General features: G+C 45.0%; 3 protein-coding genes across 5 annotated transcripts; 1 reads left to right on the top strand and 2 right to left on the bottom strand.

Annotated features, from left to right (window-relative positions):
* Positions 1-345: 345 nt before the first annotated feature.
* stradb (STE20 related adaptor beta) lies at positions 346-6,567 on the bottom strand. 2 transcript variants are annotated; one of them, XM_053416848.1, is made up of 13 exons: positions 6,308-6,567; positions 5,812-5,897; positions 5,595-5,661; positions 4,859-4,939; positions 3,754-3,856; positions 3,499-3,620; positions 3,299-3,407; positions 2,937-3,060; positions 2,676-2,847; positions 2,435-2,539; positions 2,099-2,355; positions 1,981-2,023; positions 346-1,857 (listed from the first exon to the last, which is right to left on the bottom strand). In XM_053416848.1, exons 3-13 carry the CDS (start codon positions 5,604-5,606, stop codon positions 1,696-1,698), a joined length of 1,290 nt encoding a protein of 429 aa, XP_053272823.1. In that variant the 5' UTR covers positions 5,607-5,661; positions 5,812-5,897; positions 6,308-6,567; the 3' UTR covers positions 346-1,695. The 2 variants fall into 2 exon arrangements, with proteins under 2 accessions (XP_053272823.1, XP_053272824.1); XM_053416849.1 differs by lacking the exon at positions 5,595-5,661.
* Positions 6,561-20,913, top strand: trak2 (trafficking protein, kinesin binding 2). Of its 2 annotated transcripts, XM_053416844.1 has the most exons (16): positions 6,561-6,710; positions 9,375-9,571; positions 10,060-10,245; positions 14,394-14,470; positions 14,568-14,684; positions 14,804-15,022; positions 15,368-15,446; positions 15,546-15,676; positions 15,859-15,933; positions 16,083-16,220; positions 16,448-16,527; positions 16,696-16,836; positions 16,931-17,229; positions 17,315-17,818; positions 17,903-18,002; positions 18,143-20,913. In XM_053416844.1, exons 2-16 carry the CDS (start codon positions 9,517-9,519, stop codon positions 18,924-18,926), a joined length of 2,985 nt encoding a protein of 994 aa, XP_053272819.1. In that variant the 5' UTR covers positions 6,561-6,710; positions 9,375-9,516; the 3' UTR covers positions 18,927-20,913. The 2 variants fall into 2 exon arrangements, with proteins under 2 accessions (XP_053272819.1, XP_053272820.1); XM_053416845.1 differs by lacking the exons at positions 6,561-6,710; positions 9,375-9,571; positions 10,060-10,245 and adding exons at positions 10,258-10,816; positions 13,478-13,518.
* Positions 19,462-26,694, bottom strand: trim25l (tripartite motif containing 25, like). Its single transcript, XM_053416846.1, has 16 exons — positions 25,907-26,694; positions 25,203-25,298; positions 24,628-24,861; positions 24,294-24,453; positions 24,181-24,213; positions 24,049-24,087; positions 23,920-23,964; positions 23,777-23,830; positions 23,641-23,688; positions 23,497-23,547; positions 22,924-23,148; positions 22,678-22,800; positions 22,474-22,509; positions 22,302-22,370; positions 22,129-22,194; positions 19,462-21,880 (listed from the first exon to the last, which is right to left on the bottom strand). Exons 1-16 carry the CDS (start codon positions 26,534-26,536, stop codon positions 21,306-21,308), a joined length of 2,484 nt encoding a protein of 827 aa, XP_053272821.1. The 5' UTR covers positions 26,537-26,694; the 3' UTR covers positions 19,462-21,305.
* Positions 26,695-27,674: the final 980 nt, after the last annotated feature.

Genomic DNA, 27,674 nt, shown 5'->3' with positions numbered 1-27,674 from the left:
GAAGCAGTAGTAGTAGTAGTAGTTGTAGTAGTAGTAACATTAATAGTAGAAGTATTAGTAGTGCAGTAGTAGTAGTAGTATATGAAAAGCGTCATTTATTTTGCACTTGCAGTAGCTTTAATCAACCACCAGATGGCGAAAAGTGATTATAAATGACGAAACAGGCCAAAAACTGACAATAACTTTTTTCCAGAGTAAATACAGTCTAAATTTCTTATAAAGAACTATCATTTCTTATTGTATCCGGGTCCAGATCTGTGCTAGTGACCTTTTACTTTGTTTCCTCATGTTGTCACACAGATAAATCCACAACCATAAAGAAATAAATTGAGGCAGACAGGGAAGTTAAGAAATCCATTTTTTTTATTGATACATATCATTTATGTGTGTATATATCAGGCTCATACAGCTACCAGGTTTGATATGTACTGCAAATCACAGTTGCTATACACAGTACACTTTGTCACAGTTAATAGATCAATCACCATATTTAGAAATCAGGTTTCAGTAAAACATAAAGGCGTTGTTGTGTAAGAGTCACAGAATAGAGATATCTCTCTTTTGCCTTATCACTAATGATCAGGGAAGGTGATTACCTTCATCTAGTGTCTCTACTAGTGGGTTTATAACCTAACTACTGCAGGAAACACTAATGATACATAGAGACAGATTCTATTGCTCAAGTGCTTCTTTTTAAATAAGCCAAGTTGCACCTTATCCTATTAACTCATAGGCAAACATTTCTGATGAATATACAGGAATACAGGGGCATATATGTTCAAACATACAGCAAAATATATATTTACACTTGCGATCAAGGTCAGTTTTGTAAACTGAAATAACCTGCTAAATTGTTCAGATGTTTTCTGTCATTTGAAGTAGTTCTTACGTATGTTTTGTTCTATGTTCAAGTGGTAACACCTCTGTAAAACAGGATGTACCGCCATGATTGATAGCTGAGATTTCCTGCACTTAGTTGAGACTTTGTGTAATGTTGCCATGGAGTTCTTACAGTTTGCTTGCTGAATTAGCTCGTGCAACTTCCTGGGTGCAGTGGATGACAACAAATGTACAGACAACCATCACTGTTATACTGTCAGTCTCCAAAAAACAAACGCAATGATTCTCAGGTTCTGGAGTGAAAAGCTCTGATATCCGTGAACATATTTGCACATATGAGTCGTAAACCTCTGTTTTCTGTACCACAGTATTCACCATTCACAGTCAGAAGACATAACACTTTAACGGACAAACTCACTGTAGAAACAAAATACTGTGTTCTAAACGTAAACTGTTAAACACACAATATCTGTGTTTAACGATAAAGTGTATATGGCTGGACTTCTTTAACTCGTAGTTGCCTTTTGGCCTCATAGTCAGAGTGTGATTAGTAGTCAACTAATAATCTGTTCTCCTGTGACTCATCGGTAGTCCCTTATCTTTATTATTATTATTATGGATCCTTAGTGCAGTACCAGAGCAGCTTCTTAGATCCAGCACTTCCACTGTCACCAACAACCAAATCCACATATGCATTAGATGAACACGTTAAAACAAAACTACTAAAAAGGCTCAGAGAGTTAGGTGAGTAATAAGAACAAAATGAAAGCACAGTAGAGTGTGGCCACTTTGCTTTGATTGTCTTGAGTTTGGTTTACTAGTCATGGCTTCAGCAATCTTGGGATAGAGAAGGGGTTAGGAGAAGTCCCACACAGCCTCGGGAGTGTCGGCGCTGGGCATTGTCAGAGCGTGGCAGGACGGACCGGGGGGGCTGGATACTGGAGTGTCCTCTGGGCTGGTGAGCGGCACCGCTGGGTACATGAGGCTGAGGAAGGAGTCTCTTCTGTGCCTCTTCACCTGTCGTGGAACAACAACACACTGCTCAAACAACAGCAAGACACAACGTCATGCTGTTGTTTCAATGAATGATCGAGGATCATCCACACAAAGTTCCCGAGACTAGACAGGAAGGAAACCCACCTGCTTGAAGAAGGCGTGGGTCAACAGTGAAGACGCTGACGGTCTACAGAAGAGAAAGACATGGTAAACACTGTCACATGCACAACCTTGTGTTCATGTAAGATTGTCAAATTCAGACCTGAGCTCGGGCTGCTGCTGCAGACACATCTGGACCAGGTTGTGGAGGGTGGCCGAGTGGTTCTTGGGTCCGGGGCTCTGCGGTCGGTCGGTGGGAGGAGCAGTGGCGCTGTGTGTCAGGCTGCCGGTGGCCACGCTCTCCCCGATGCCGGAGTCCACCCCGGACCGTGACACCTTCAGGCCCCCCAGCTCGCCCAGCGGGAAGGGGGCCACGTCCAGCAGGCAGCAGTGGGAGCCACGCAGCTTCTGAAGCAGCATCTGAACAGAGAACAACAGCGTCCTGTTTACAATGAACTGACCCTTACAATTAATATGGACATGCTGTCTTTTTCATTACCTGAGTGGGCGCCATGTCCTGAAAAGGCACCCTGCCACTGACCAGCTCACAGGCAACGATACCTAAACTGTAGATATCTGACTTTACTCCATAACCATGCAGGTCCTGCTGAGGAGAAGGTCACGGTGAGAGGAGCGACAGAACAGAAAAGAATCAAGCTGAAAAAACGGAAACTTCAATATTTTTAACGTCTAACTGCAGAGCTACTACAATTTGGGATTTGAATCTAGGGAGTCCTGACCTGTCGCAGTAGTTCAGGGCTGAGCCAGGGCAGAAGGGCGGGGCTGTGATTGGGCATATCGAACACCGCCCTCATCCTCTTTCCCTCACGCATCATACTGTAAATACTGTGGAGCCCTGAGAGGTAAACACGCCCCTCCCCTGACAGCAGGATATGACTGGCCTTCAGCGCCCTGAAAACATAAAATACAGTAGCTAAAGTACTAATACTTCAAAACTCTTTTAGACCTTCTCTAAATGTTAACATCTGTTTCCCACTGACCGGTGAACATAGCCCATCCGATGCAGGTATTCCAACGCTTTCAGAACACCGTACAGCAAGTAGGCTATCAGGGACTCACTCATTCCATCAGGGAAATATGTCCTCAGTAAGCTGTCAGCGGAGCCTGCAGGCAAGAGGAGACCAAGAGGAGATAGAGCTGAGCGAGGAGAGTTTTCAAGGAGAATATGCGGTTATCCCTCTACTGTACCTTTAATCTAAACAGTACAATGTTTCATGATCACTTGAATTTACATCAACAGCATTTAAAAAACCTTTAAATGTTTCGAGCGCGAATAGAATCCGTTGGATATTTCAAGGACAAAAAATAACAAGGTATATAAAAGGTATTAGCAGCTGCTGACCATAGGCCATGAGCGGTGTGAGGACCCACAGTTGGCAGCAAGAGCTGAAAACCCGGCGAGAGGTCAGCAGGTTCTGGTGGCGGAAAAGCCTGGACAGGAGAACCTCGTTCTGAGGACGAAAAATAAATGAGACAAAACATACACCGGACCAAAGAGAAGCTTTTAGAACCACATGTGTCAGTCTGTGGAGAGCAGCTGACCATGAGCTGCAGCAGCTCCTCCTCGGTGCACTCGTCCAGGTTGGTTTGTTTGACAGCCACCAGCTGGTTGGTCGGGATGTGCCGGGCCATGCTCACCTGGCTCAGGTTATTGAAGCCCCTACCTGCAACACAGGAAATGGAGCTGAGGTGAAATCTCACTCTTGTCTTGAAAACGTAGGGAGATGGTGTGAGTTGATCTCTTTGCAGTTTCCTTGTCTGAAGTAAACGTCAGACCAAAGCATGTGGTGTTCCTACCGAGCTCGGCCAGTAGCTGGTAGTGGGCGGGCTCAGCCGACAGCCCTGTGATGTCATCGCCACCCGCGGGCCCTTGCAGAGTGTATTCAGAACCGTCACAGCTCTGCAGGGAGCCACACAACCACAGACACACAACAAACATCGATTAGGCTTTTATCTGTATTATTTATTCATTTATTTAACACAATTTAGTATATCAGTGAAGTGACTCAAAGGTGTACACATTTCAACCCCCCCCCCCACTGTGAGCAGCAGGGCAGAGGATCAGACCTCAGACCTGCTATTAGGAGATCTGATCACAGGTGATTAAGTCCACCTGGTATTAAAAGGCGTCCTGATTGGCTCCCCTGTGACCACATGTGATCAGATCCCACTGTCCCGCTCTATATGAGATTCATAGGTGTAACTCATTAGCATTAAAGATGCCTTTGCTCACCACAGACAGAGTCTTGTCCTGTACTCCTCCAACAATAGCAGAACATTAAATATTATTAAGAATAATAATTACTAAATATCATAACCGACAGTATCAATGGTCACATTTATTGAGGGATGATATCAAAGGGAAAAATGAAGCTTTTCTTTTAATGCAGATTGATATTTTAAGGGGGCGTGTTTATAAAGATCAGCTTAGTGACCATCTTAAGTGCTACCAGCCAGTGGGGATTGTCTGAAAAGATAATCAATGAGGATGTGATGGGTCGACACTTCAATTCATTACAAAAAAGCCTGTGTCATGAACTGGGAGTGAGAGAGACATGGTCATTCACCAGGTATAAAGGGTCTAATAAAAGGAAATGAGGAAATCCAGAGTTTTTAGAGCTTGAAACATACTAGACACTGAACATCAGGGTACCTCGGCCTCTGCTGCACACAGATTGATCAGTCTTGCTTTAATCTCTCTCATGTGAGTCAGAAGACTTTATGGAAGTGCAATGCTAACGTGATGGAGTATATCTGTAGGGTGCTTTTTCCAGAGGTCACTATCTCAAACAACGTTGAGTAGCTCCAAAGAGCTGATACATGACCAATGAAAAGTGATGATATGAGGGAAGAGCATCAGTGGGACCACTGTCTCCATGCTGACAGTGTCTTTGGTACTGACCAGGAACTGGTGGCTGGTGTCCTCATACTGCTCCTCTATGTCCAATGGCTGGACCTGAGCATGGGAGATGCAGGAACAGTCCTGGTGGAGGGGAGGGAGGAACACAAGTGAGACATGCTCTGCAGGTTGACAAGGGGGGGGGGGGGGGGGGGGGGGGAGTGGTGAGGAAAGTGTGAAGCCTGGGAGGAGGTATGGGGTCATACACATGCCGTGCAGAGTGTTGGAGGGTCCGAGATGATATGGGTGACACAAGCATCAGGGGCTGTGAGGGCACTCACTTGACACTTTATCGAAAGTGGTGAGTGGAGGGAGGATGAGAGTGATGATAACAGGCAACAACGAGACAGCTGAGAGACTGATGTGTCCCAGCAGAACACAACAAATATAACATATAGATGTGTATCAGGTGTGATAGATAGATAGATAGATAGATAGATAGATTTCATATAACTCAGTAACTTGATACAACATAAATTTGATTAATAATATTAAATAGATATATATTGAAAAAACATTGGTATATTGGTGCAACTCTATCGGAAAGCTCTTTATTTTCACTACATTTCTTAGTATCCTGGGTTTATTATGTACCACAAAGAGGGTTATCATCAGAAGCATGAGCAATCTGATTCACGACTAGATATCTACCGGGTCCAAGTGAAGCAACACACACGCACAAAAGCACGGAGGCACAAAGAAGCGAAAGTCTCTTAAAGCATGGAACTGGTGTCCTTACCAAGAAAGACATGGAGTCCTTTTAGCGAAGGCAAAGTCGCAGGGTTTGGCATTCATCCGTTCTCAGGCTGCAAGGAGATGGGGGGAGGCAGGGAGATGAGGCGCAGTGAAGTAATATGAGACACCCACCACCATCAGACACACACACAAATCACTGGACTAGAAAGCAGCCAGCATCCATCCACCCCCAGCCATCCACCCGTCCGTCTGACACTCACCTAGCTGCATCGGATGGGGACAATCACCCGCAGAGATCCAGGTCCAGACGAGTCGGTGTAGGTTTTAACATCGGGAGGAAAACAGTCTGGAAAACAGTGTTTACTTACACTCCTACTCCTGCTGCCTGGGCTCCAGTCATATTCTACTGTGGCCAAGCGAACCATTGTGAGCTGACGCTGTCATTCCCCAGCACATTAATGAAATCACCTGCAGCCATTTGTATTGTAACCAGAGCACATCTATTACTCATTAATATCGGTTTACGTGAGTGGTAGAAAACAATAAAGACGACGTTCATTTAATTTTTCATTATTGAATTACATGTTTAACTCTGAGGAAAGGGAACAGAATACATGACTGCTAGCTAAGCTCACTCAGGTAACTCTCTATGTGTGCCTGGTCCGAGCATTAAGCTAACGTTAGCTCAGACCCAAGCTGGGTTTTACACGTATTGTGCTAACTTAAAATTAGCCGACACGAGAAGAGGCTGCTCACCGGTCTCCAGTTCGACGGGCGCCCCGACGTAAACAAGTTAAAAATACAACGAAGAGCCTGAAAACCAGAACAACTCCTCGCTCACAAAGTCCATCCCCCGTCTCTGCTGTCCAATCTACACCGAGTGGGGTCGAGGTATCCGGGGGTTTCTCCTGTCAGTCACGAATAGCACATTATTCAAAAAGCGAAGATTGAAGCCTTTTTCTGAGAGGACTTTTAATTTGACACAAGCTACTGGCGAGTCATATATACGTCACCACACGAAGCGTCGCGCCGTGATGACTCCCAGTAGGTGTTTTCCGCCTCCCACCCTCACCCTCCATTGTTTGAGGCTGTGGTGAAGTGCGGGGCTCAGGCTGGCGGCTCATGTCCTCCTCATGCCCGGGATTATTATCGACATAGGGTAAGATTCATGATAATCGATCACATTCATCGATTTCCACTAATATTCAGCACAAGGGATAATGCCAATATGAGCTCGCGCGTTGGCGTTTGTGTTTGTGTTGTGTTGTGTTAGCCACCGTGTTGCTAACAAATGGTGAAGCTGTCATCCTCACGCACAGGAAACAAGGCGAACCGCAGCCCCCCCTCAATACTCAATAATAACAACAGTATATTTAATGTTTTTAACACGTTTAAACATCAGTGGTACGTGTGAGCATCCACGTGACAACCTGTATATCGATATGTGAGAGGTACATGTGTGCAGTTTATCTTAGTAGACTATAAATAGCAATATGACTTAATTCCATAGTATATCAAGGTAATACCACCACATACACTTGATCCTCCTCAGATGTATCACATGTTCAGCAAGTGTTTGTCATTCTCTGTCATCAAAGACGAGTTGAAAACCACAAAACATTCACTCAAGAGATAAAATCAATCTTCAAACTCAAAAGGAAAAAACGTGTTACTGTTAATATCCATATAGACGGATTTTACAGGCCTACTCTGAATTACTACTTATCATATTTGGATCTTATGGTAAATATGGCGTTATTTAGACAGCGGTACTGAATCACAATACAACCTCAACTTTATCGGCTTTTCTACATCGTGCCAAGCGTGGACATTTTTGTCAAAGTAGATGCAGACTGTTCCATGTTCTTCTGTTGTGAAGGGATGACAAACAACCTGCTGCTGATGTGCTGTTTGGGATTGTGCTGTTGAAATAGTCCGGTCCAGTCAGTCACATGCTGCCTGTCATGTCTTTTTTTCCCTTGGAGCAAGAAGCCTTCAGGCCAGTTTGTCACAAATGGAGACAGTGAAGCAAGTAGATAACAGGGATAAATACACATAAAGCAAAGAATGATATCTTTTCACTGTTTCAGGTGTGCATGGAAGCACATCTGTTAGTTTTGGGCTTTGAATTATTTGCTTTGACCTCAGCTTGTACCTCAGATTCTGACATTTACACAGCCACACTGGTTGTAGGTCACTATGGATGAGAGCATCAGCTGGATGTCTAGATAAGACATGAAGTCTGCAGAAAGCTGATGTAAGTAGACAGGCCCTCTGGGACAACTGGGAGAGACTAGTGTTGTGTGGAAGGCTGCTGCTGTCTGTATTTCACAATAACCTTGCAGAGCTTCACTTTGCTTTTCAAGAACTACGTGACAATTGTGGCTAGAATTTTCTCCTGCTTCTCTAAACCTTAGAAAGTTGTGTGCAGTCATCAATGTTAAACACAAATCAATTTAATGCAATTGTTCCTAAGATAACATTTCTAAAACGTTTACTGACTGTCCATAATGAGAAGACAGAGTTATGTCATAAACAAGCATCTGTCTGGCTGTGACAGTCTTACTCAGGGGATCAGTCACCAGCACTTGGACAAGAGGACAAGATTAGCTCTTGTATTTCAACATTAAGAATTTCTTTCTCTGCCTCATACTAATGATGAATACATGCAGAGTTTTGTGTATACACTTGCTCCAAGGTCTTGTGTGAATGATACCACTATAATCCAACATCATGCAGTCAATACCAGTGTCATTAATGGGTCAGGCTTTTAATGGTAAACAGCACATTGAGGCTGTTGCACTGCGTGCATCCCAGTAATCTCCTTTTATAGAGCAAGCAGTTTTAGCTTCAGTGTTATGTAAGCAGAGGATGAATGTTGCACAAGGACGCTGTCTTTCCACGGACATGCTCACTGATATACACACACACACACAGGTTTGCATGTGTGTGTGTATGCAAAGCTACAGGCCAAGAACTAAGGTCGGTGATACAGATGGTGCTGAGGTTGTAATTGGTTGTAGGATTCAATGTATGACCTTGAAAAATACTGTCATTTTAGAGGAAAAGAGGACGTTATAACTGGTAGTATAACATTGGCCAGAGCTGTCTTAAACGTTTCATTGGGAGGCACTAGTGTTGCCACTCACACTAGCAATATGCCAGACTAAAGAGACTATAAATAAAACATTCTGCTTAGTGCGGTACATTACAGGCTGATCAATAGTCATTTTTCCAGTTCTCTACCAGGAATTGATCCCTTCAAGAGCGCATCCTGTCTCATTCCTCCACCCATCCCTGTAAGGCCTAGACCAGTCCCAATGGACATAAGCAACAGGAAATGTGGGAGGGCTCAGTGTCACCCCTCAGCCTCCCTTAAAACATGTGGCACTTCAGAAGGATACGCGTCTCAGTCACAGTATAGCAGCTGGCTTCCTCTTGTGACCTTGTCAAATGTCAAAAAGAGGAGATTTTCTTTAGGCTTTGTGGAATCCTGAAGAAGAGACCAGACGGACAGTTAGAGGTTTAAGTGTCCAGCAGTAAAAGCTATGGGAGGAATGTTTTCATCTGGTTGTAAATGTCCATAACCAAGTGGGAGGTAGAAAAGAGGCAGAGCATCAGAGGAAAGAGATGGATGGCAGACATCCTCCATGCACACACATATACTAATGATTAACAACTAAATAGAAACCAGTTAACATGCTAATTTTTTATATTTACCTCAACAAGTGAAAGATTGAGTGAAGACGGTGTAGAATTTGTAATATAAATTTTTTTTCCATGACAAAATTATCTATATAATATCTTTAATCGTATGTTACAGGTAAAGGTGTGGTTGTGTGTTTTTGGGCACCACCCGTCAGTGCAGAAACAGGATGTGATGTCACGCCCATAGCCCCGCCCGTCTTTCTGTCAAGCTTTGTTCATTGCGAGAGGCGAGGACCCTCCCGCTCCAAGGAAAGGACATGTTCGAGGTGAAACCACGGGCGGTGGAGAAGAAGGAGTCGAGCACCGAGACAGGTAGGGGTGGAGTTGTGTTGTGTGTGTCGCATGTCAAATCAATGGTGATGCAACAATGCAACATAATCAATGACACATCTTCTACTGATAGTCACGTGTGAGCTTTGTCTACATCTTTCGATGAGCTTCTCTGCCCTGAAGTACAGTCGGCTGTGTCACTGAGCCTGATGCTATAGTTAGCCCCCATTTGTCCCAGTAAACCATATATTTATTCAAGTGGAAGGACATTTGCTTGTGTAGGGCCTGAGCCATGAAAACACACATACACACAAATAAACCATAAACACTGCGGTCTGACAATCTCACTTGGCTGTATTATTCTGACCTAATAAAAGAATTACAAATCATTCAGCCATTTAATATTTTAAGCAAAATATTACTTCTCTCGCTCAACACATTATAATGTTTGTTGTTCAATGTTGACCCAGGATTTAAAAGTGCCTTATTATTGTCAGAATCTAAATGTTAATGAATGTGTCCTCCCAAAGATGAGGGGCTTGGCAGCAGTGGGAGGCATTATGGCTCTGGTTCGCTGGGCTCTGGTTCTGCCGGCTCCGTGTATCTGTCAGACAGCCAGGACTGGGTGGTTTCCCCGAGCTGCTCCCCAGACGAAGGCTCCGGACAAATCAACGCCATCTCCCCCATGCTGGCCGAGGAGACGTTCCGCTACATGAGTAAGTGTCAGTATTAATATTTCACATTGTCGGACAGGATTCCACAAGTTTTGAGGAAGTTGTTTGGATGGAAACAGCCACGTTCTGCCTCTGTCTAGCTTTTCTCCATCTGTGTGTCTCTCTACTCTCTTTTGATTGGTCGAGGCTGTGGTGATATCACAGCAGATGGTGTGTTTGTGTCTCAGGGCATTTGACACGTGAGGGATTGATTTTATTCAGCGTGCACCCTCTTCAGTTAACATCACAGGGATTTACTGTGGATGTTATCTGGCACAGGAGTTGTCATTGTGTCTATTTGTGTTTGCCTGTGTGTGCGAGACAGCTCTGACACTCTGAGTGTGTGTACGGGAGGGGCAGGATAGACAGTGAGCAAAAGGAATGCAACGATCTAGAGTTAAGTGTATCTGAGTTCGAATCCAGAGTCACGGGACAGCGGGTGATGAGGCAGAGTGGGTGGAGGCAGAGTGGGTGGACAGAGGATGAAGACGGGACTGTAGAGAGGCGAGTCCAACGGCCATGCCGGTTTTAAACATCTACAATGAGGAGGCTTACGATAACTTTGCTGTGGAAGGTGAGTGGAGGCTTCGTCATGGTGCTCGTCGTGTTGCCTGACAGGCTGTAGAGAGAGAGGGAGACATGTGAGCCGGTGTGACTGCAGAGGCAGCTCGCGTCATGTCTTCAAGGTCAGGCAGAGCGTGACAGGGAGGAGGAGAGTGTGTGTGTGTCTGTGTGCGTGTGCGTGTGTGTGTATTACAGTACAGTACTACTACTGTGATTAAAATCCTTGAAAGACAGGAAGTAGACAAGTCTGAATCAATGCTTGTGTGTTTACATTCAAATAGGCTGTGGTATGCAGGGGCGGTGTTGGCGGTTGAATCGACTTCCTGTTTCGTCTTTTCTTACGCAAGCAAGATTGGAAAGCAGGAAAATAGATTGAAACACATATTTCCTCTCTGCATTTGTGTTCTTGTTCATTATATATTTTTTAAATTAGATCTGACCAGATTTTTATTATACGTGTATAAATACATTTCCTCAGCATGTTTTTCCTCTCAGATTCACACTCTAGTGATTCATTCTTTGCTAATGTTTGACCTATATAACTGTTGAAGTTTTCCAAGGAGAGTTTCCCTTCCTGCACAGACTATAGAAGTTGTCAAGTGCCACACGGTAAATGCCGCTCACACGATTTTGCAAACAGAGTTGCACGTGTGAGAGAAGAGCTACAGTAAGGGAGCCTCAGTTTCACATTCCTGCTTGTCTGACTTGTGCTGTGTAAAATCCAACGTGGCCTATTAATAGCACTTGACGTCCCTGCAGAGACATGGCATGTAAATAGGCAAATGCCCCCTGGTTTGGTTTCTCCTGAAACCAACATGTATATGAAGAAATGCAGAGGAATACTAAATGAAGTGGACACACTAAGGCAATGGTTGACATATATATCCAAACTCCTACATGGAGCTACAAACATCTCAAGTGTCAAGTGTCCTGTTTTTGTGTCATGTTGTGAAATCAGATGAGGGAGCTGACTCACAGATGTGGCAAAATGCTATTTATATTTTGAACTGTAGATTTGTGTAAATTAAGATTATATTTGTTAGAATACTTAGATAATAGTTGAATGCGGGTGTGATGTGGTTTCTTAGTATTTTGTGAATCTGTCAGCTTCGATTGTGATGTAGATTTTGATGATGTATTCACATGTTTGCGCCGTGGAAAGAGATGAGTCAGAATGTTCCCACGTGTACAGATTTCAGAGGATCAGTCTGTAATTGGTATTAATACTCTCTAGTCGGCGCAACCCATCATTTGACCTTGTGCGTGTGTGTACACAACAGTAAGAACTATAGAACAGCTACTGTACAATATATGAAAAAAAGTATCAGTGTACAGATCCTTAAACTTGACCTTTGTCTCAAACTTTCACCTTCTGTTGAACAGAACAATGTGTTGATGGCATTTTTACTGAGCTGTGTTAATAATCTGAATTTTAAAAACGTGTTTGTCATGATTATTTATTACATTGTGCTTTAAATAAAGTAAACGTAACTGCAGGTGGTGTAGTTTAAAGTTTATGGTGTCAAAAGTCCAATCAACCTCAAATAAAAAGGTCAGTAGTGTTTCTTCACTAGTCACCCTCTGATCAGTGTGTGTGTATCAAAACGACAGTTATCATTTTATAACTCATTGGACTTTGTAGTTAATTAATGTGACCAGAGTTCAGTCCCTTTCTTTTGCTTTGACAAACCTTCTTGAGTGTATGATCCCGTCTTTGTACGTCAGTGTGGGGCTGCACTTGGATTTATATCTGTAGCTATCAAAGTCCTAGAATATGATCCAACCTGACCACGGACAGAATTTGTAAGACAGCAACACCATACTCCTCCCAGCAGGTAAAGATGTGTGTGTGTGTGCCTGTAATCACATTAGGAGATAAATGTTGTACTGTTACATGGGAGATCACGTCTATACCGTATCTGTCCTCCTGTGAAACAAAAGATCGCAGTGCCAGCCAGAGTTTATTTTTAACAGCTGATTGTTGGAGGAGAGTGCAGCGTCCAGATCAAGAGGTCAGTGTTGGCCTCTGATTACTGGACAACAGCCTTCATCCGTTTGAGCAGCTGCTGCTCTCGATGCTGCCTCGGCGTTCCTTTTACATTTAATCCTGAGAGTGAAAGTGATATTGTTTTTATTAGAGAAGTTAAAGCTACATCTACAAAGCAAAATTAAGGAGAGGGAGAAAAAAATCTGTTTTACATTTTAAAGAGGAAAAGTGGTATTTTTATCTTTAGTGAGGTCACAGGCGATTACAGGTTAAGACTTAATAGCTGTACTTAACAGTCTTAATTTAACATTTAGCAAAGATTGAGTGTAAGGGCCATATTGGATAGGAAATAAATGTGATATTTTAAGAATAATGTCGTAATTTAATTAGAAAAAGATCTTACACAAATGAACTATAGTTGATTTTTTTCTTTTATTATTTTTCTTCAGTAATCTTTGTTAGCTGCAGTGTTGATTTTCTTGTGAATCTTTGTTGATCAAATTGATTATGCATCAAGGAAGTAGCACAGTTCATTTATTACTATTGTAGCTTTTAATGTGTCGTTAAATATGTTCAGGATACGCTGATCTCCTCAAATCACAGCTGTAGTGCGTGGCGCGTTGCTCCCCTGTTAAATCAAAGCAGATGGTTCAGTGATGAGAGATGACACTTTTCTTTGCGCAGGTGGAAGTGGGAGCGGTGCAGCGCCGGTGACACCCACTCAGGTGCTGAGAGCGGCTCCAAACTAACTGATGTGTAGATTCTCTGACTCTACAAACTAATGTTTCTACATGAAGCTGGTTTATTGAAGCTTCAGCTTTCACTCTCTGCTCCTCACTTCTCTTGCTTACTTCTTTGCTGGTTGCTTCTAAACCTTATTGACCCCCCCCCCCCCCTTCCCTTTTTCTCTCTCTTCTGTTTTTCACTAGCGTATCTTGCTTTGGAGCCTTCCTCTTATTCCCATCCCGGCTCTCAGAGCCTCTCCAAAGGTATCTCTCTCTCCCTCTCTCTGTCTGTTCTGCTTTGCAACATCCCCACTTAGCTCCAGAGTGAGAGAGGGGCTTTGGTCTTCAGTGGGATTCAGGCAGATGTAATTACACTTGGATCTGGAACCACTCCAGAGCCACACAGCTGGAGCCCCTCTCTGCTGTATGCATGTAGATGACAGCAGACATCTATGTAGTGTACGTCACTGTAGACAGCTTGAAGTAATGTAGCAGTGTATTGTGTTTGTGGTCTATTAACGTGTGTATGTGTAGGGCTATTGGGACTCTTAAATTCAATCTTACCACAAGCGACCACATCCCCATGTTGTGGATCCCACAAATTAATATCCATAGCATCAGCTGTGTTTCAGCAGAATGCTTCACAAACAGCTTAACCACATCATTTAATGACTGGCGGCTGTTTCAAGACTGAGCCAATGCTCATTTTGCTAGTGTTCAGAACTATTTATTAGGATGTAAGTAAAGCTGGCATGGTAGTGAAGTGGGTCCATTAGTTTGAATGCACAATTTGCATGCACATGCCACAATGTGCATGCTAGAGTGTGTGTGCATGTATGTTTTAGCTGTGTCCTTAAAAAATATTCTTTGGCCAGTTCTCAGTTCCGATCGTGTGGAGCAGATGACCAAAACCTACAATGACATTGAAGTGGTCACTCACCTTTTGGCCGAGGTAGGTTTGGCCCTTTACTTTACTTGTTGTTTTTCTACTAGGAAACAGCATCTTATTGGCTTATTAACCCTGGGGTATGTGTGTTCTCATTGGACAGCGGGACAGAGACTTGGAACTGGCAGCTCGGATCGGCCAGTCCCTCCTGCAGAGGAACCACCTGCTACAGGAACGCAATGAGGCCGTAGAGGAGCAGCTAACACAGGCCATTGACCAGGTAGCTGATCCAGCCTTTTTTCAAATCTCTTTCAATTATAGCCACAAAAAAGAAAGGGCATTTGTCTATAGATCATAAAAGACTAACCACTCATAAGAAAAGCGTTCCTCACTGGCCAGGTTCATCAGCTGCAGCATGAGCTCAGTAAGAAGGATGAGTTGCTGCGGATGGTGGCCAGTGCTTCGGAGGAGAGCGAGACCGACTCCAGCGTGTCTACTCCTCTGCAACAACCGAAGCAGCCGGGGGGATCTGTCGCCGCAGCTGCACTCAGCCAGCTGGAGTCTCTGCAGAGCAAACTGCAGGACCTGGAGGAGGAGAACCTGGTGCTGAGGTCTGAGGTACGAGGCGTACACAGTGGAACCTGTGAATCAGCGAAACAGAAATATAATTTATGGGAAGTGAAATGGGAAGCGGTGAAATATTTAAACACATTTTGAACAGCAATAATTCACAGATTTACAAAGTTCAATTTAATTTTGCACACCATTTATCTGAATAATTATTAAAACAAATGTCACCGTGTAGAGGAAGTAGATTCAGTTTAGTGCTTGGATCAATTTATGAAGTGTTTCTGTAATGTCCTGATTTCCAAGTGTGCTGCCTGAAGAAATGGTCAGTGGTTTATGAATCATGAATTTGTGGCTTTTGGTGCTAACTGTTTTTTTGTACTGTCCCCACTCCAGGCATGTCAACTGAAGACAGATACTATCACGTATGAGGAGAAGGAGCAGCAGCTTGTGAGCGACTGTGTCAAGGAGCTCCGTGAGTGAAAAACATACACATGTGCACAAACACAGAAAGGCGTAAAGTGTGAAATACTCTTTTTAACTGGTGTTGGTTTGTGTGCATGTTTGTTGCCAGGTGAGTCCAACAGCCAGATGGTGTCTCTGACAGATGAATTGTCTCAGAAGAACATGGAGCTGGTCAGACACCAGGAGGAGATCGCTCAGCTGCTCTCTCAGATAGTGGAGCTGCAACACAGAGTGAAGGAGGTGAGGAATATCTGTAATATCTTTTGTCCCAAAGTTTTGTTTTCTTTTAAGGCCACATTTAAGTTGTTGTGTGTCTTTGAATAGAATCAGAACCGATTTTCTTGTGAAGGATTTTTATTGTGTGTAACAAACAAAGTTTGTGTATCTGTTTAAATGCCAGTGTTGTGTTGTTTTCTCTGTAGCTGGCGTTGGAGAAAGAGGAGCTGAGGATCCACCTGCAGGCCTCCAAAGAAGCTCAGAGACAGCTCACAGATGAGGTACCATCCCACACATCCACACACACACGTATACATTCAATTCTTTTGTTTGCTTTTTTAGTTGTTGCATACAGAATTAAATTACTTTAAGAACTGCTGCTTGTTTGTGTGTGTGTTGGTTTATGTGTGTGTTTTCATGTACACTTCAGCTGAACGAGTTGGCAGAGAGGAACGTTGAGTGTGTTGAGATGCTTCATGAGTCTCAGGAGGAGATCAGGGACCTTCGCAATAAAAACACGCCCTCTACTGGAATGCGAAGGCACCTTTCTTACGGCCTCTACCCGATGGTGAGAGGAACACACTGAAGTCATCACAATTACTGTTGCCATGCAACTTTTTGACAGTTGGTGTAGGTGACCCAGAAATGTGTAAAAAAAAGACAGTGAAGAAGATTGGTCGGGGGCAGATATGGATCTAAACATCTAGCAAAAAATATTAAAATGTTCAACTGTGATGCAATTAGCCTTTAACCACAGATAGTAATCTTTAAACGTGTGTGCTTGTGTGTGTGTAGGACTCCCTGGCGGCAGAGATCGAGGGCACCATGAGGAGAGAGCTGAGTGTGGACGAAGAAACTGTCGTCGAGGACCAAAGGTTAGAAAAACCCAAACACTTCACTTCAGAATCAAGATGACTCAAGATTCAGGGTCGGAGTGTTCGATGTTGTGTCAGGAAGAAACAGGAAAGAAAACTGGTGAAGCAGTGAAGAGCAAATTGATGATTTGTGGCCCTTGTTTCTGACCTTTTGACATCTTCGTGCAGGATATCCCAGAAGCGAGTCTTCCAAACAGTCCGATCCGTCAACATCGTGCCATCGCGGCCGGCTTCAGCCACTCCTCCAATCCCTGGCTCAGGACAGAGCTCTCTGGTGATGACTGCACAGCCCTTCCAGTCCAATCAGGGGTACTTTACAAATACATATACTTCCTTTCATGCTTTTTACCTAAAGGATTCATTTTGGACCCTTTGAGCTCATTGAATGTGTCTTTGTCTGCAGGGAGGAGGTGCGAATAGGGCAGCCCGGCTCTCCTGGTGGAAACGACCTCACCAGAGCCCTCCACCGTCTGTCGTTGCGGCGACATAACTTCCTGTCTGAGCGTCAGTTCTTCCACACAGAGCGCGAGAAGAAGCTGCAGTCCATGGCAGGGGCGGAGGCAGATGTAGAGGGCAGCTGCTGCAGCTCACAGACGGGCAGCATGCACTCTTCTTACTCCAACCTGTCAGAGCTCTCATTCAGCTCCTGTATTTTTAAGACCTTCCTCCCTGAGAAGCTTCAGATCGTCAAACCTATGGAAGGTATTTGGAATCTGCCGGATGGTTGTTGTTGCTTTCAAAGGCAAAGAGAGGAAAGTGTTTTCAATCCCAACTGTCTGGTTTTCAGGTTCACTGACGCTCCATCACTGGCAGCAGCTGGCCCAACCACACCTGGCCACCATCCTGGACCCACACCCAGGCGTAGTGACGAAGGGTTTCCGGCCGCTGACTCAGGATTCTGTCTACCGCCTGTCTGACATGGAGGAAGATGAGGAGGACGAAGAGCACAGAGGGAAAAGCGTCCTTGAGAAGGGGGCAGCCGAGCGGGGTAAGGAGGTGGAGGATGAGGAGGAAGATGACGGTGGCATCACCTTCAAGGTGCGCTACACATCTACGCCTGAGGAGAGGAAGGACAGAAAGCGTTCGGTGTCTCCTCTTCCTGTCCCACCTCTCTCCCCCACAATGGCGACATCTCCCTCCTTGGTTCAGTCGGACATCTCCCTGACACCTGCACTTCATGTCACTGCCACATCAAGCCATTCATGTCAGCCCATTCCAACAACCTCTACAGCAACGGTCCAATCACAGAGTCAGATCTGCACCTTAGTATCAACGACAACATCTTGCTCTGGTAAATAGTGAACACTGAATGTTTACGTGTTGACGTGGCATCCTACAGTGTAAGGTGTTAATGGGTCATTTGCTTTGTGTTCAGTCCAAAATCCAGGAAAGTGTCAGAGCTCCACCTTCTCCACCTACACCTTCACGACCTGCCGCATCCTGCACCCCAGTGACGTCACACAGGTCACCCCAAGGTAAGTCTGGGATGGAAGATGAAGAAGTTCTTTATGTTATTTCAGCTTTTTAGTCATACCGCTGTTTGAGGATTGAGGGGTTTGGTAAACGATGATAACAAAATCTCCTTTCCCTACACGTGTCTGTCTGTGCTTGTCAGTTCTCAGTCGTGTGTCATGGCCAACACTCCGAGCTCCATGAGGACAGGTCCCAGTACCCCTGTGACCCCCTGCAGACTGAGCCTGGGCGACTCCTTCCCCCCTCGACGCCCCCCAGCGTCTACCTGCAGCCTGGCCAAGCTGGTCCTGGAGAGGGGCATTTCTGCTCAAGTGTCCACTGACACCCCACCTTCATCGCAGAACAGCACACCTAGGCAGCCCCTCTTCCGTTTCCTCCCAATCACGCCAGCCAACTCCCCCTCCCACTCACCTTGTCACCCTCCTGTGCCCTCAGAATCTCGCCAGCACCCCGCTGACAATTTCCTTGCCTCGCGACCGGCAGAGCTCTTTCTCCAGGACGTTTATGGGCTTAATCTGGGCCGCGCCCCTCACCCCGACCTACCGAGCCCCTCCCAGAACAACCCAGCCATTGTCCCTCCAGGCCGAGCCAGGCCCGACCCCGTCAACGTAGGACTGATGGAGAGACTGCGGCGGCTGGGATTCACGAAGGTGCTCCACGGCTCTGAGTCTGACGCCTCAGTGCACCGCCAGGATTCTTCCACTTTTGTGTCGGCAGGCGGAGGGAGCTTATTGGACGGCCTGAGGCGCAACCAAAGCCTCCCAGCCATGATTGGCGCCAGAGCTGGAAAGACAGCTGGTAACCCCAAACCCCCACTTCACCCAACCACCCTGGCCCTCCCCCCACCACCATGGGGAAACCTTAAAGAGCGGCGTCGGCATCTCCCGTCCGTCTCTCACGTTCCATCAGGTTCAGCCAAGCGCTGAACAGGAGGTTGGACTGGGAGGATTCAGACTCCAGAATATACAGCCTCTCCTACACCTCCATCCCCTTGCTCCTCCCCTCATCTCTCCTCCTTTCTGCCTATGGAGAGATGAATCAAGAACAATCCCTCCTTCTTATGACTTCATTTAAAAGCACAATTCAACTTAATAGACTGTTTTTAGCGACACCACAGTGTCTGTGTGTAGATGTTTGCTATGATGCTAGATGTTAAGGCCTCAGCCGGCCTATGAACAGGTTATTCATCTCTGGTCCTTCTCAGTCATGTATGAACTCGGCCCTGTAGTTTTCCTGCGAGGCTCTGGATGTTCAGGCGCGAGGCGAGTGCAGAAGAGAACTGTATGTGGAAGAGAGTTTGTGGAAGTTGATTAGAAAAGAAGATGATATACAGGGTTAGGGTTAGTGGAGTGATGAAGACAGGAGAGAGTGGTCGCTGCAGGTTTATTCATGTTATAAGAGAAAGTAAAAGAAGGTGGAGAAAGAAGGTTTGAACATCCAGGGTCTTGCTTTTTCAAGGGCTTGTTTTATAGAGGGCTGGAAAAGCTTCAGTCTGTAATAACACAGCATCATGTCCGCTGGTTTAAAGACATCTCGCGCCTCAGTGAATTCAAACATCTTCAGTCTGGAGAGAAGGGATTCAACTTATGGACTGGAGAACTTCAAGTGCTGGCTTGAACAACATACTGCCAGGTCCATCCTGTGGTCAGATCATGCATCTAACATGCCAGTATTAATGTTCTAATAATGATTTTATAATAGACCATCGTTGCACAGATGTCTGGTGACTGTCCATTTGCCCTGCGTCAGGCGTCTGCATGACACGTGAAGTGACCTTGCCTTCAGGTCCCAGCATGCACCTGTTGGCAGATGGGGGGGCCCAGGCTGAAGGCGATGTGAGAACCAAATCAGGCATCAGGTAAAATGAGATCTGCCTTTTCCTTCAGGACCTTGTGTTGTGTGTGTTTTTAATGGTATGAGGCCTTAAGCAGAAGCTAGCACTGTTCTGGGTTTGTTTCTGTAAAAACCATGTTTGTATGCAGAGTACCGGTTGCACTCAGTGGGACGTGGAGGTCGGGTTCATTTGAAGGAATCACAGCACGGTTATTAACACTACAACCTTGGGCTTTAAAAGAAAGGTCATTTCAGCCATGGTGTTTCTTTCAGGCCTGGGAGACTTTCAGGTTCTGTTTTGAGGGAAAAATAAACACTGACACTTGATTTTATTTGTACGTCACATCCAGGTTTCCTATGAGAGGTTGTTTTCTGTTTAAAATTGGGGGTTGTATCATATATGGTCCAAACTATAGGTATGTAGTCTATTATACAACATAAACTCATGTTTTGGTAAAAGGACATTTTTGAGCTTTGTGCTTGACCCCTGTGACCCTTCAGCCCCCCCCCCCATCATCAGTTACTGCACTTTTATCGACTTATTTAAGCTTTTGTTTTACTGACAATACTATTTTAAATTTATATAGATTTTAACATGTTAATGAGACAATTTAGCATAAAGGGTGCCTGTTGTAACAATGTCGGCTAACAGTTTGTCGTAAGATTTTAATATATGTAGCATTTTTTTTTTTTTTTAATTATTTGTATTTTTCTGCTTTTGTATGTAGAGGCCTGCAGAAGGGAAACCAAATCCATCCCAAAGTGTTATTTTAATTTCTTAAAAGAAATAGAATGCTCTGACTTACACGTACACGTGACACGATCTGTGCTCATTAGCTGTAACATATTTAACAATGGAGGATGAGCTTTGGTTTAATGTTTTTGTATGTTTGTGATTTGGGAGGCAAGAGGGAAGAAGACTGTTCATATCCTAAGATTAGTCGTATCCCCTCCATTCAGTACAGCAGGAGGTTCAGGTTTGTGTCTTTCTTTAGCTCTACGCTCATGATCCTCTGTAAACTACTGTTGGCTTTTATTCGGCTGCCTCTTTTTTTTAAATAAAGCAATGGAAACAAATCACTCACTGACTCACTTATTGGTTAATTAATAATTCATTACTTTGTACTGTGGTATACTTGTTTATTGTGGTGTTTAAAATTGAACAGCCAATTATAAATACCCTAGGATTGGATCATGGTTATACAGGATTTTCAAAGTACCCAATATTTTTTCATCATAATAAAAATTCCAACATAAAAAAGAAAAAGAATAAATTAAAAAAGAAGTGCATTTAAAATATGAAAAAAGAAAGACATTAAAACCAATCATCACAGGAGCTTCCAGTCAGTGTGTGACAGATGCATTACAATGCTTTTTACACCACGCTGCTGTGTTTAAACTCTGAAGGCAGCTGTTCTGGTGACACCACTCCAGTATGATCCACCAGTCGCACCACTGTCCAGCCTGCGTCCTCACATGGGACAGATCTTAATGCTGTCACTGCTTGAGGTAAACTTGCCGAGGGCAAAGTCCAGACCCACCCCGACACCGCTCCCCACCCCGAAGGCGGCATAGAGGGGCTGCGTGAAGTTGGCGCGGAAGGTGTGAAGGTGTGTCATGCTCTCTGCCACACTGTGAAAAGCCAACGTCCCCATGGACAGGTCCAGGAAGATGCCCAGACGGGGGGAGTAGGTGACCGGTATGTCCCTCTTCTCATTGGCGTGCATGGCTGAGCAGCAGGTGTCTGAGAGCTCCAGGGTCCAGGACTGGGCGTTGTACCCAAGGCCAGATCTGGCATCTGAGCCCTTCCTGTTCAAGGCTCCGTAAGCCACGCCCACAGAGGAGCCGCGGCCTCTCCACTCCACCTCCCAGTAACAGTGCTGGCCGTACAGCGGGCTCTGGCACATCACCTGGGTCCAGCCGTCAAAACGCTGTGGTGTGTCGGGGTAGGGCTGCCCCGCAACCTGCAGGATGGCTTTGGTGTTGCCCTCGGAGAGAGCCAGTCGGCGGTGGGCTGTGTTGGGGTCAAGGGTCAAGTTCACAGAGTCTGGGAGAGAGAGAGATGGATGAATGAGCAAGTATCTACAAAATCTTCAGTTTGAAAATTAGGAATATTCATTAAGCATTAAAGTGGATGTTTGACTAGTTCGATAAACTCAACTCAAGGTCTACTTGATTCTCTCCACGCAGTCACATCACCAGTAGGGTTTCTGCTCAGTTGTTATGGAGATAGATGTAAAGACAGGCTAACCCAGCACCTTAATGGTTTCATCTAGTAGTAGAACACAGACTTACACTGGAGGAACTCCTCTCTGGATCTCGGCTCTGGGGCCTGGATGCTGTCGATGCTGATTTCTCTCACTGGAAAATCAAACAATCCGTTCAGGCACAAATCTTCTTTATTTTGCAGAGTTTTCTTTTGTGTCTAAGAATTTAGATTCGGTGAAAATAATGGTACATTAACTCACATAAAGGGAAAACAGGAGCATGATTCATGGTTTCAGGGGTGGGCGTGTCCAAGAAGAGACCAGGGTTAACTGTCCAAAAACAAAAAACACATTAGAGACATGACAACTTCAAATAGGAGTGAACGTGCAAATCAGATATTCTATTCCCCATATTCAAAGGCCGCCATCTTACTTTCTGTTGGTGTTTCAGACAGAGCGTCCATTCCCCCTGTTGATGATGAACAGAGTTACGCACTTGGACAGTATCAAATTGAATAGTCATAGTAGGTTGAAGACATATTATTATAACAGGCACGTAGACAACCGGTAGAGTCACTGTAGTGGTTTTGACACTGTGACTAGAGAGGAGAGGATATGAAATGTAGAAAGGCCTTACATGGGTTTCCTCCTGCAGATGGTGTGTTGGTGAAGGGGATTGCTGAGGTAGCAGGGGTGGCCTGTTGGATGCCCCGCCGGCCGGAGCGGAAGAGGCTGCTGATCGACGCCATCCGACTGAAACCTGAGCAGAGAGTTTATCAACAAAAAGTTAATGTTTAAGAGCTGCTCTGTACGAGTTTCACCAGACGGTAGCAGCAAAAAGTTACAACACTGAGGATTGTCTGCAGGTTTGTTAAGTTTATACCTCCAGACGATGCAGGAGCTGGAGTCGGAGTCGGAGACGCAGCATGAGCAACCTGGTTCTGACTGGACCTGATCCCAGTGGACCGGGACTCTTTGCGGCTGGGAGTCGGACTGGGAGTCGGACTGGGTGCCTGGTTCTGACTGAATCTGCTCCCGAGGGACTGGGACGCTCTGTGGCTGGGAGCTGGGCTGGGAGTCGGGATGGGTCTGGGGGTTGTCTCCCTCACTGTTTGGAAGACACATCAAGGTTGTGTTACTTATCAAGGTCAAACATGGTCTTTAAAGCCGTGCCTCACCTGTTGTGTGTTTTTAGCAGATCTTGACATCCTAAAAAGCTCTATAACTCTTAAAGAAGCAGATATAAACGCTGCCATGTTGCATGTTTGGAGTCAGAGTCTGAGCAGAAGCGATTGGGGGAAAGAGCCGAGGTGTCAAGGTCCCACGCTTGACCAATCACAAGTCATTCTCAGCTGTCAATCATAATGTTTCTCCTTGTTTTTATAGAATCAATTAACTAATTAAAACCAAACTTATCATAAACACTTGAAAATGCATTAGTGTATGGCAAACCGACCTGTCTCCCTCTCCTCTCTCCTCTGTCTGGGGGAGTTTGTGTTTCCTGTGTCTGCAACAACAAACGAGCACATGTTTAAACACACACACACACATTTTCATTGCTTCCTTTAGTGTAATTTAAAGTAAAAGCACAAATGCTCACCTCGTGGTGCGTTTCTGCTCCTCACATCCTGACTCTGGAAGCCTAAACCTGAGCGATTACATGTCATGTTTAACAAGAGCATATTGACTGGCTTCGGATGTTGTTATGTGTGGTAGTGTAATGTAATGTCAGTTACCAATTCCTCTTCTGTCTGTACTCCGACCTCCAACTGACACACTGGATGATGAAGCTGCAAGACAGCGATTTTATTTAATTTACTTAAAATGACAAAGTGATCAGAAGCAGTGAAGCCACGTTAGAGAGAAAAGAATCTCATACCTGGTGAACGGCTGTTTGTGTTGCGGGATCCCAGACCAGAAAACACTATGCAGAAATAGAAATGGGTTATTTAAATAATGTAAAGATGCAATTATATATTTGTGTTTAATAGGAAAATTCAAAACTCACATTTTAATAACCCGGCTTTGGCTCCTGAGCTCTGATTGGCTGTGGGAGGCGAGAGGGAGTCACTCTTAAGAAACACGTCATCTTAAAACAACTTAAACTTTCTCTATTCTTATAAAAACATTTGGAACTCACCGTCTCCCAAGGTGAACATTGTTGTTTCATTAACTGGAAAAAGAAAACAGAGGATCAGATTGTGAGATGAGTGAATAGAGAAGTCAAGTAGAGGACAGACTCCTGTCACTCACCCTGTTTGGTGATCTTGCCCAGCTCCTGGTTGCACAGGTCCTCCACTCGCTCCCTGAGGTCCAGGATGGCGTCTCGCACAGGCTCAAAGGAAGCGTCTGGATTGACCGCCAAGCTGGGAAGCTCGCCCGACTCCAAGGGGCTGATCAGGGACTCGTACGCCTGGAGGGAAAATAAGGGAGATAGTAAATACAAACTCTACATGTGTACAGAAGGTGGCCGGCCCTTTAGAGTGGAAATAATGGGCGATGATGATGAGCTGTGATGAAAGAGTCAGCACTGAGATTTCTGTATTTAACCCCCCCCGCACATTGAAGAGCTGCACAGTCCTCTCACCTGCAGGTAGTGAATGTGGTCCTCGCAGCGCCCCAGGTCCTTCATGTCTGTGTCCCTCCTCTTCCGCTCCATGATCTCAGCCTCCAGACTGTCGGCCACCTCCTGGGCCTGGCCCATCTTCTCCATGCTGGCCTGGTCCAGCACCTCCTCCAGGAGCTCCTGCAGACGCTCCATGGAGCGCTGCAGCTCCGACAGCACCTGCTCCGTGTCATCATGTACCCTGTCTGAGGAACGCTGTGCAGACGGGGGTGGGGGAGGGGGGGAGGGGGGGAGAATGTGAGGTGATACCAGGAAGTGGTTACAGTGGTAACCCTGAAGTGCAAATCACAATGACAATGGGAGACACATCAACAAATTACAAAACACATCTCATTTTCCAATGTGTTTTTTGAATTGCTGTTGTGTTATTGTAGTGTCTTCTTATTTGAAGATGTGTTATTTAAATTGCTGGGTCACCGTAGATGATTGTGTCCCAGTAAACTCAAACACACAGTGAAGCTCACTTGAATGAAATGACTCTTCAGGATTTTATGATCAATGTAGTTTTCATTCTAAACGGCTCCAGAGAGACCAACCTTCATCCCCTCCATGATCTTCTTCATGTCTTTGAGCTCCTGCTCTCTGTCTCTCAGTCTCTGCTGATTCCCCACCTGCAGCTCGGAGATCACTTTCTACACAGGGACACACAATAAAGACACGTCACCCAAAACAATCAGGGAAACAACTTCATGTGTGACGCAGCAGCAGAGGGTGGAACTTTATGAATGGACAGGAATGAAGTCAGGAATGTCCTCGGCCGGCTGGAGCCTCTGTCACACACAAAAGCAGAGAGGATGACGCCTTCAACAGAAATCCACCAGAACAATGGGCAGTTAGCAGGAGGAGGGAGGAGTTGCTGTCTTTCAACTCATGGGATGAATGGAAATAAATGAAATCCTTTTCCAACTGGCCAGAGCCATAACACAGAGTTTGTCCAACCATCCCATAATGAACATGATATCTCAAGAATGACTTCAGGGAATGACTTAAAATTTGACACAAACATTCAATTTGTCTCAAATGATAATGATTTTAATTTGGTTGCCAAAGGTCAAAGGTCACGGTGATCTGACTTGAGTCTGGGAGAATGAATTTGAACTGAAACTGCACTGGTCTACAATCCTTTGTGTAATTACAGACATATATATATCACACCGGTTACAGTTAAATCCCAGTACACCCATGTTACTGGCTGAGGGCCCCTCATCCAGAGGCCCCTGCCGCCTCCACACTCTCCTACCTGTTTCTCCAAGCGCTCGGCCTTGGTGGACACACACTCGTGGCCCTTGTGCAGGTCGCTGGTGCAGAGCCAGCAGATGAACATCTTGCACTGGCGACAGAAGAACTCCTGCAGGTACTTGTGCTGCGTGCAGATCTTCTCGGCCAGATTGCCCGTGGGTGCGATGAGCTCATGCTGCTTCAGGGCCTTCTTGGTCTGGTGGGGCTTCAGGTGGGCTTCACAGTAGGAGCTCATGCACACCAGGCAGCTCTTGACCGCTGCGCGCCGATCCCCTTTGCACATGTCGCAGGTCACTGCTGAGGAGGAGAGCTTCCCTTTGGGTTTGGTGGAGGAGGAGGACGCCCTGCGGGCTTTACGGATAGACTCCCTCACATCAGATTTGCTGGCCCCCTTCCGAAGTTGCTCCACAGCTTCTGCCAGCATGGTGTTCCTGGAGAGGGTGGGCTTGGGGCTGAAGGCCTTGCGGCACTGGGGGCAGCTGTAGGTCCCATTGGGGTCGTCCTTGCTCCAGTAATCCTTGATGCAGGTCATGCAGTAGCTGTGCCCACAGGGGATGGTGACTGGATCGTTGGGGAGATCCAGACACACAGGGCAGTTAAACTGCTCCTCTGTCCACAGCTTACCACTCATGGTGACGATGTCCAGCAAATGAAAGGAAGAAACTGAGAAAATGCAAAGATGGAAGGACAGTAGTTAGTAGAGTAAAGTAATTTGTATGAAGCAGAACAGTGAAGGAGAAAGATCCAGAGGTGTAGAGAGGCTGGACGTCTGGGAGCTAAATGCTGAGTCTCAGGTGAGAGCAGGAAGAGGTGAGCAGGGCGGGGCCAGAGCCACCAGGCAGGTAGAGCGGGGGAAACGGGTGTCGGTTGGAAACTGCTAAATGCAGGAAAGTAAATGTGTTAATCACTTGATCATTTCATTCAGTCGTGGAGAAAGTATTCAGAGGCTACAGTTCAGTTCACAGGTTTCCAACCCGAGAATTGGGCCTGCTAAATTTCTATCAATAAATGTATTTATTCATCTGTCCATCCTTCCATCCATCCATCCCTTATTTTGTGTAAAGTCATGAAAATAAAAAGCAAGTAACTGGCGACGTGAAGTGAAGGTGAGATTGTGTGTCAGTAGTAAACAGTGAATCTTCTCATTGAAAGTTGCTCCTGTAGAAAAATACAGAGAAGAATAAATAATCTCATTGTTGATTGGTTTTACTCCAAATATAATTAACCATTTGCATTTATTCATTCATTTATTACATATGTTTGCAATTGAAGACATTTAGATTTTTGGGAAATTTTGAATTTCCAATTGGATGGATGTGTTTTGGATGTGGAAGAAACTCGAATACCCAACAGCAACAACAATAATACAATTTAAATTGTAAATAAAATCCTGTATTATATGATAAGTCTGGTGAATAGACAGAAAAGTGGCTAAGAGATGTAAAATAAGATAAAACTAGAAACATGATGAATTGTGATGTTTTGTTCAGGCCCCCTCTGGTGGTGAAAAGGAGGAAACGCAGGACTGACATGTTTTTCTAATTTTAAATATAAAACTGAATCTAAAGCCTCATGAAAAGATATAGATAAAATAATAAGGACACTTTACATTAATTGAATCGACAGAAAAGTGGCTAAGAGATGTAAAATATGATAAAACTAGAAATATGATGAATTGTGATTTTTTTGTTGAAGTACCCTCTGGTGGTAATAAGGTGGAAACGCAGGACTGACATGTTTTTCTTATTTTAAATATAATACTGAATTCA

The sequence above is a fragment of the Pleuronectes platessa genome, chromosome 24 (assembly GCF_947347685.1).
Source record: "Pleuronectes platessa chromosome 24, fPlePla1.1, whole genome shotgun sequence".
NCBI classification, from domain to species: Eukaryota; Metazoa; Chordata; class Actinopteri; order Pleuronectiformes; family Pleuronectidae; genus Pleuronectes; species Pleuronectes platessa.
Note: the sequence above shows the minus strand (reverse complement) of the source record. Positions and strands in the feature narration are given on the sequence as shown.

Coding starts and splice junctions, on each gene's coding strand:
- stradb (XM_053416848.1), bottom strand. Junction 3,408..3,498: donor AGGAGCTGCTGCAGCTCATG/GTCAGCTGCTCT, acceptor TTTCGTCCTCAG/AACGAGGTTCTCCTGTCCAG. Junction 2,024..2,098: donor CAGCAGCAGCCCGAGCTCAG/GTCTGAATTTGA, acceptor TCTCTTCTGTAG/ACCGTCAGCGTCTTCACTGT.
- trak2 (XM_053416844.1), top strand. CDS start 9,517: ATGTTCGAGGTGAAACCACGGGCGGTGGAGAAGAAGGAGTCGAGCACC. Junction 15,447..15,545: donor CGACTGTGTCAAGGAGCTCC/GTGAGTGAAAAA, acceptor GTTTGTTGCCAG/GTGAGTCCAACAGCCAGATG. Junction 16,221..16,447: donor CTTACGGCCTCTACCCGATG/GTGAGAGGAACA, acceptor GTGTGTGTGTAG/GACTCCCTGGCGGCAGAGAT.
- trim25l (XM_053416846.1), bottom strand. CDS start 26,536: ATGAGTGGTAAGCTGTGGACAGAGGAGCAGTTTAACTGCCCTGTGTGT. Junction 24,454..24,627: donor ACCACATTCACTACCTGCAG/GTGAGAGGACTG, acceptor TTTTCCCTCCAG/GCGTACGAGTCCCTGATCAG. Junction 23,689..23,776: donor TACAGACAGAAGAGGAATTG/GTAACTGACATT, acceptor GTAATCGCTCAG/GTTTAGGCTTCCAGAGTCAG.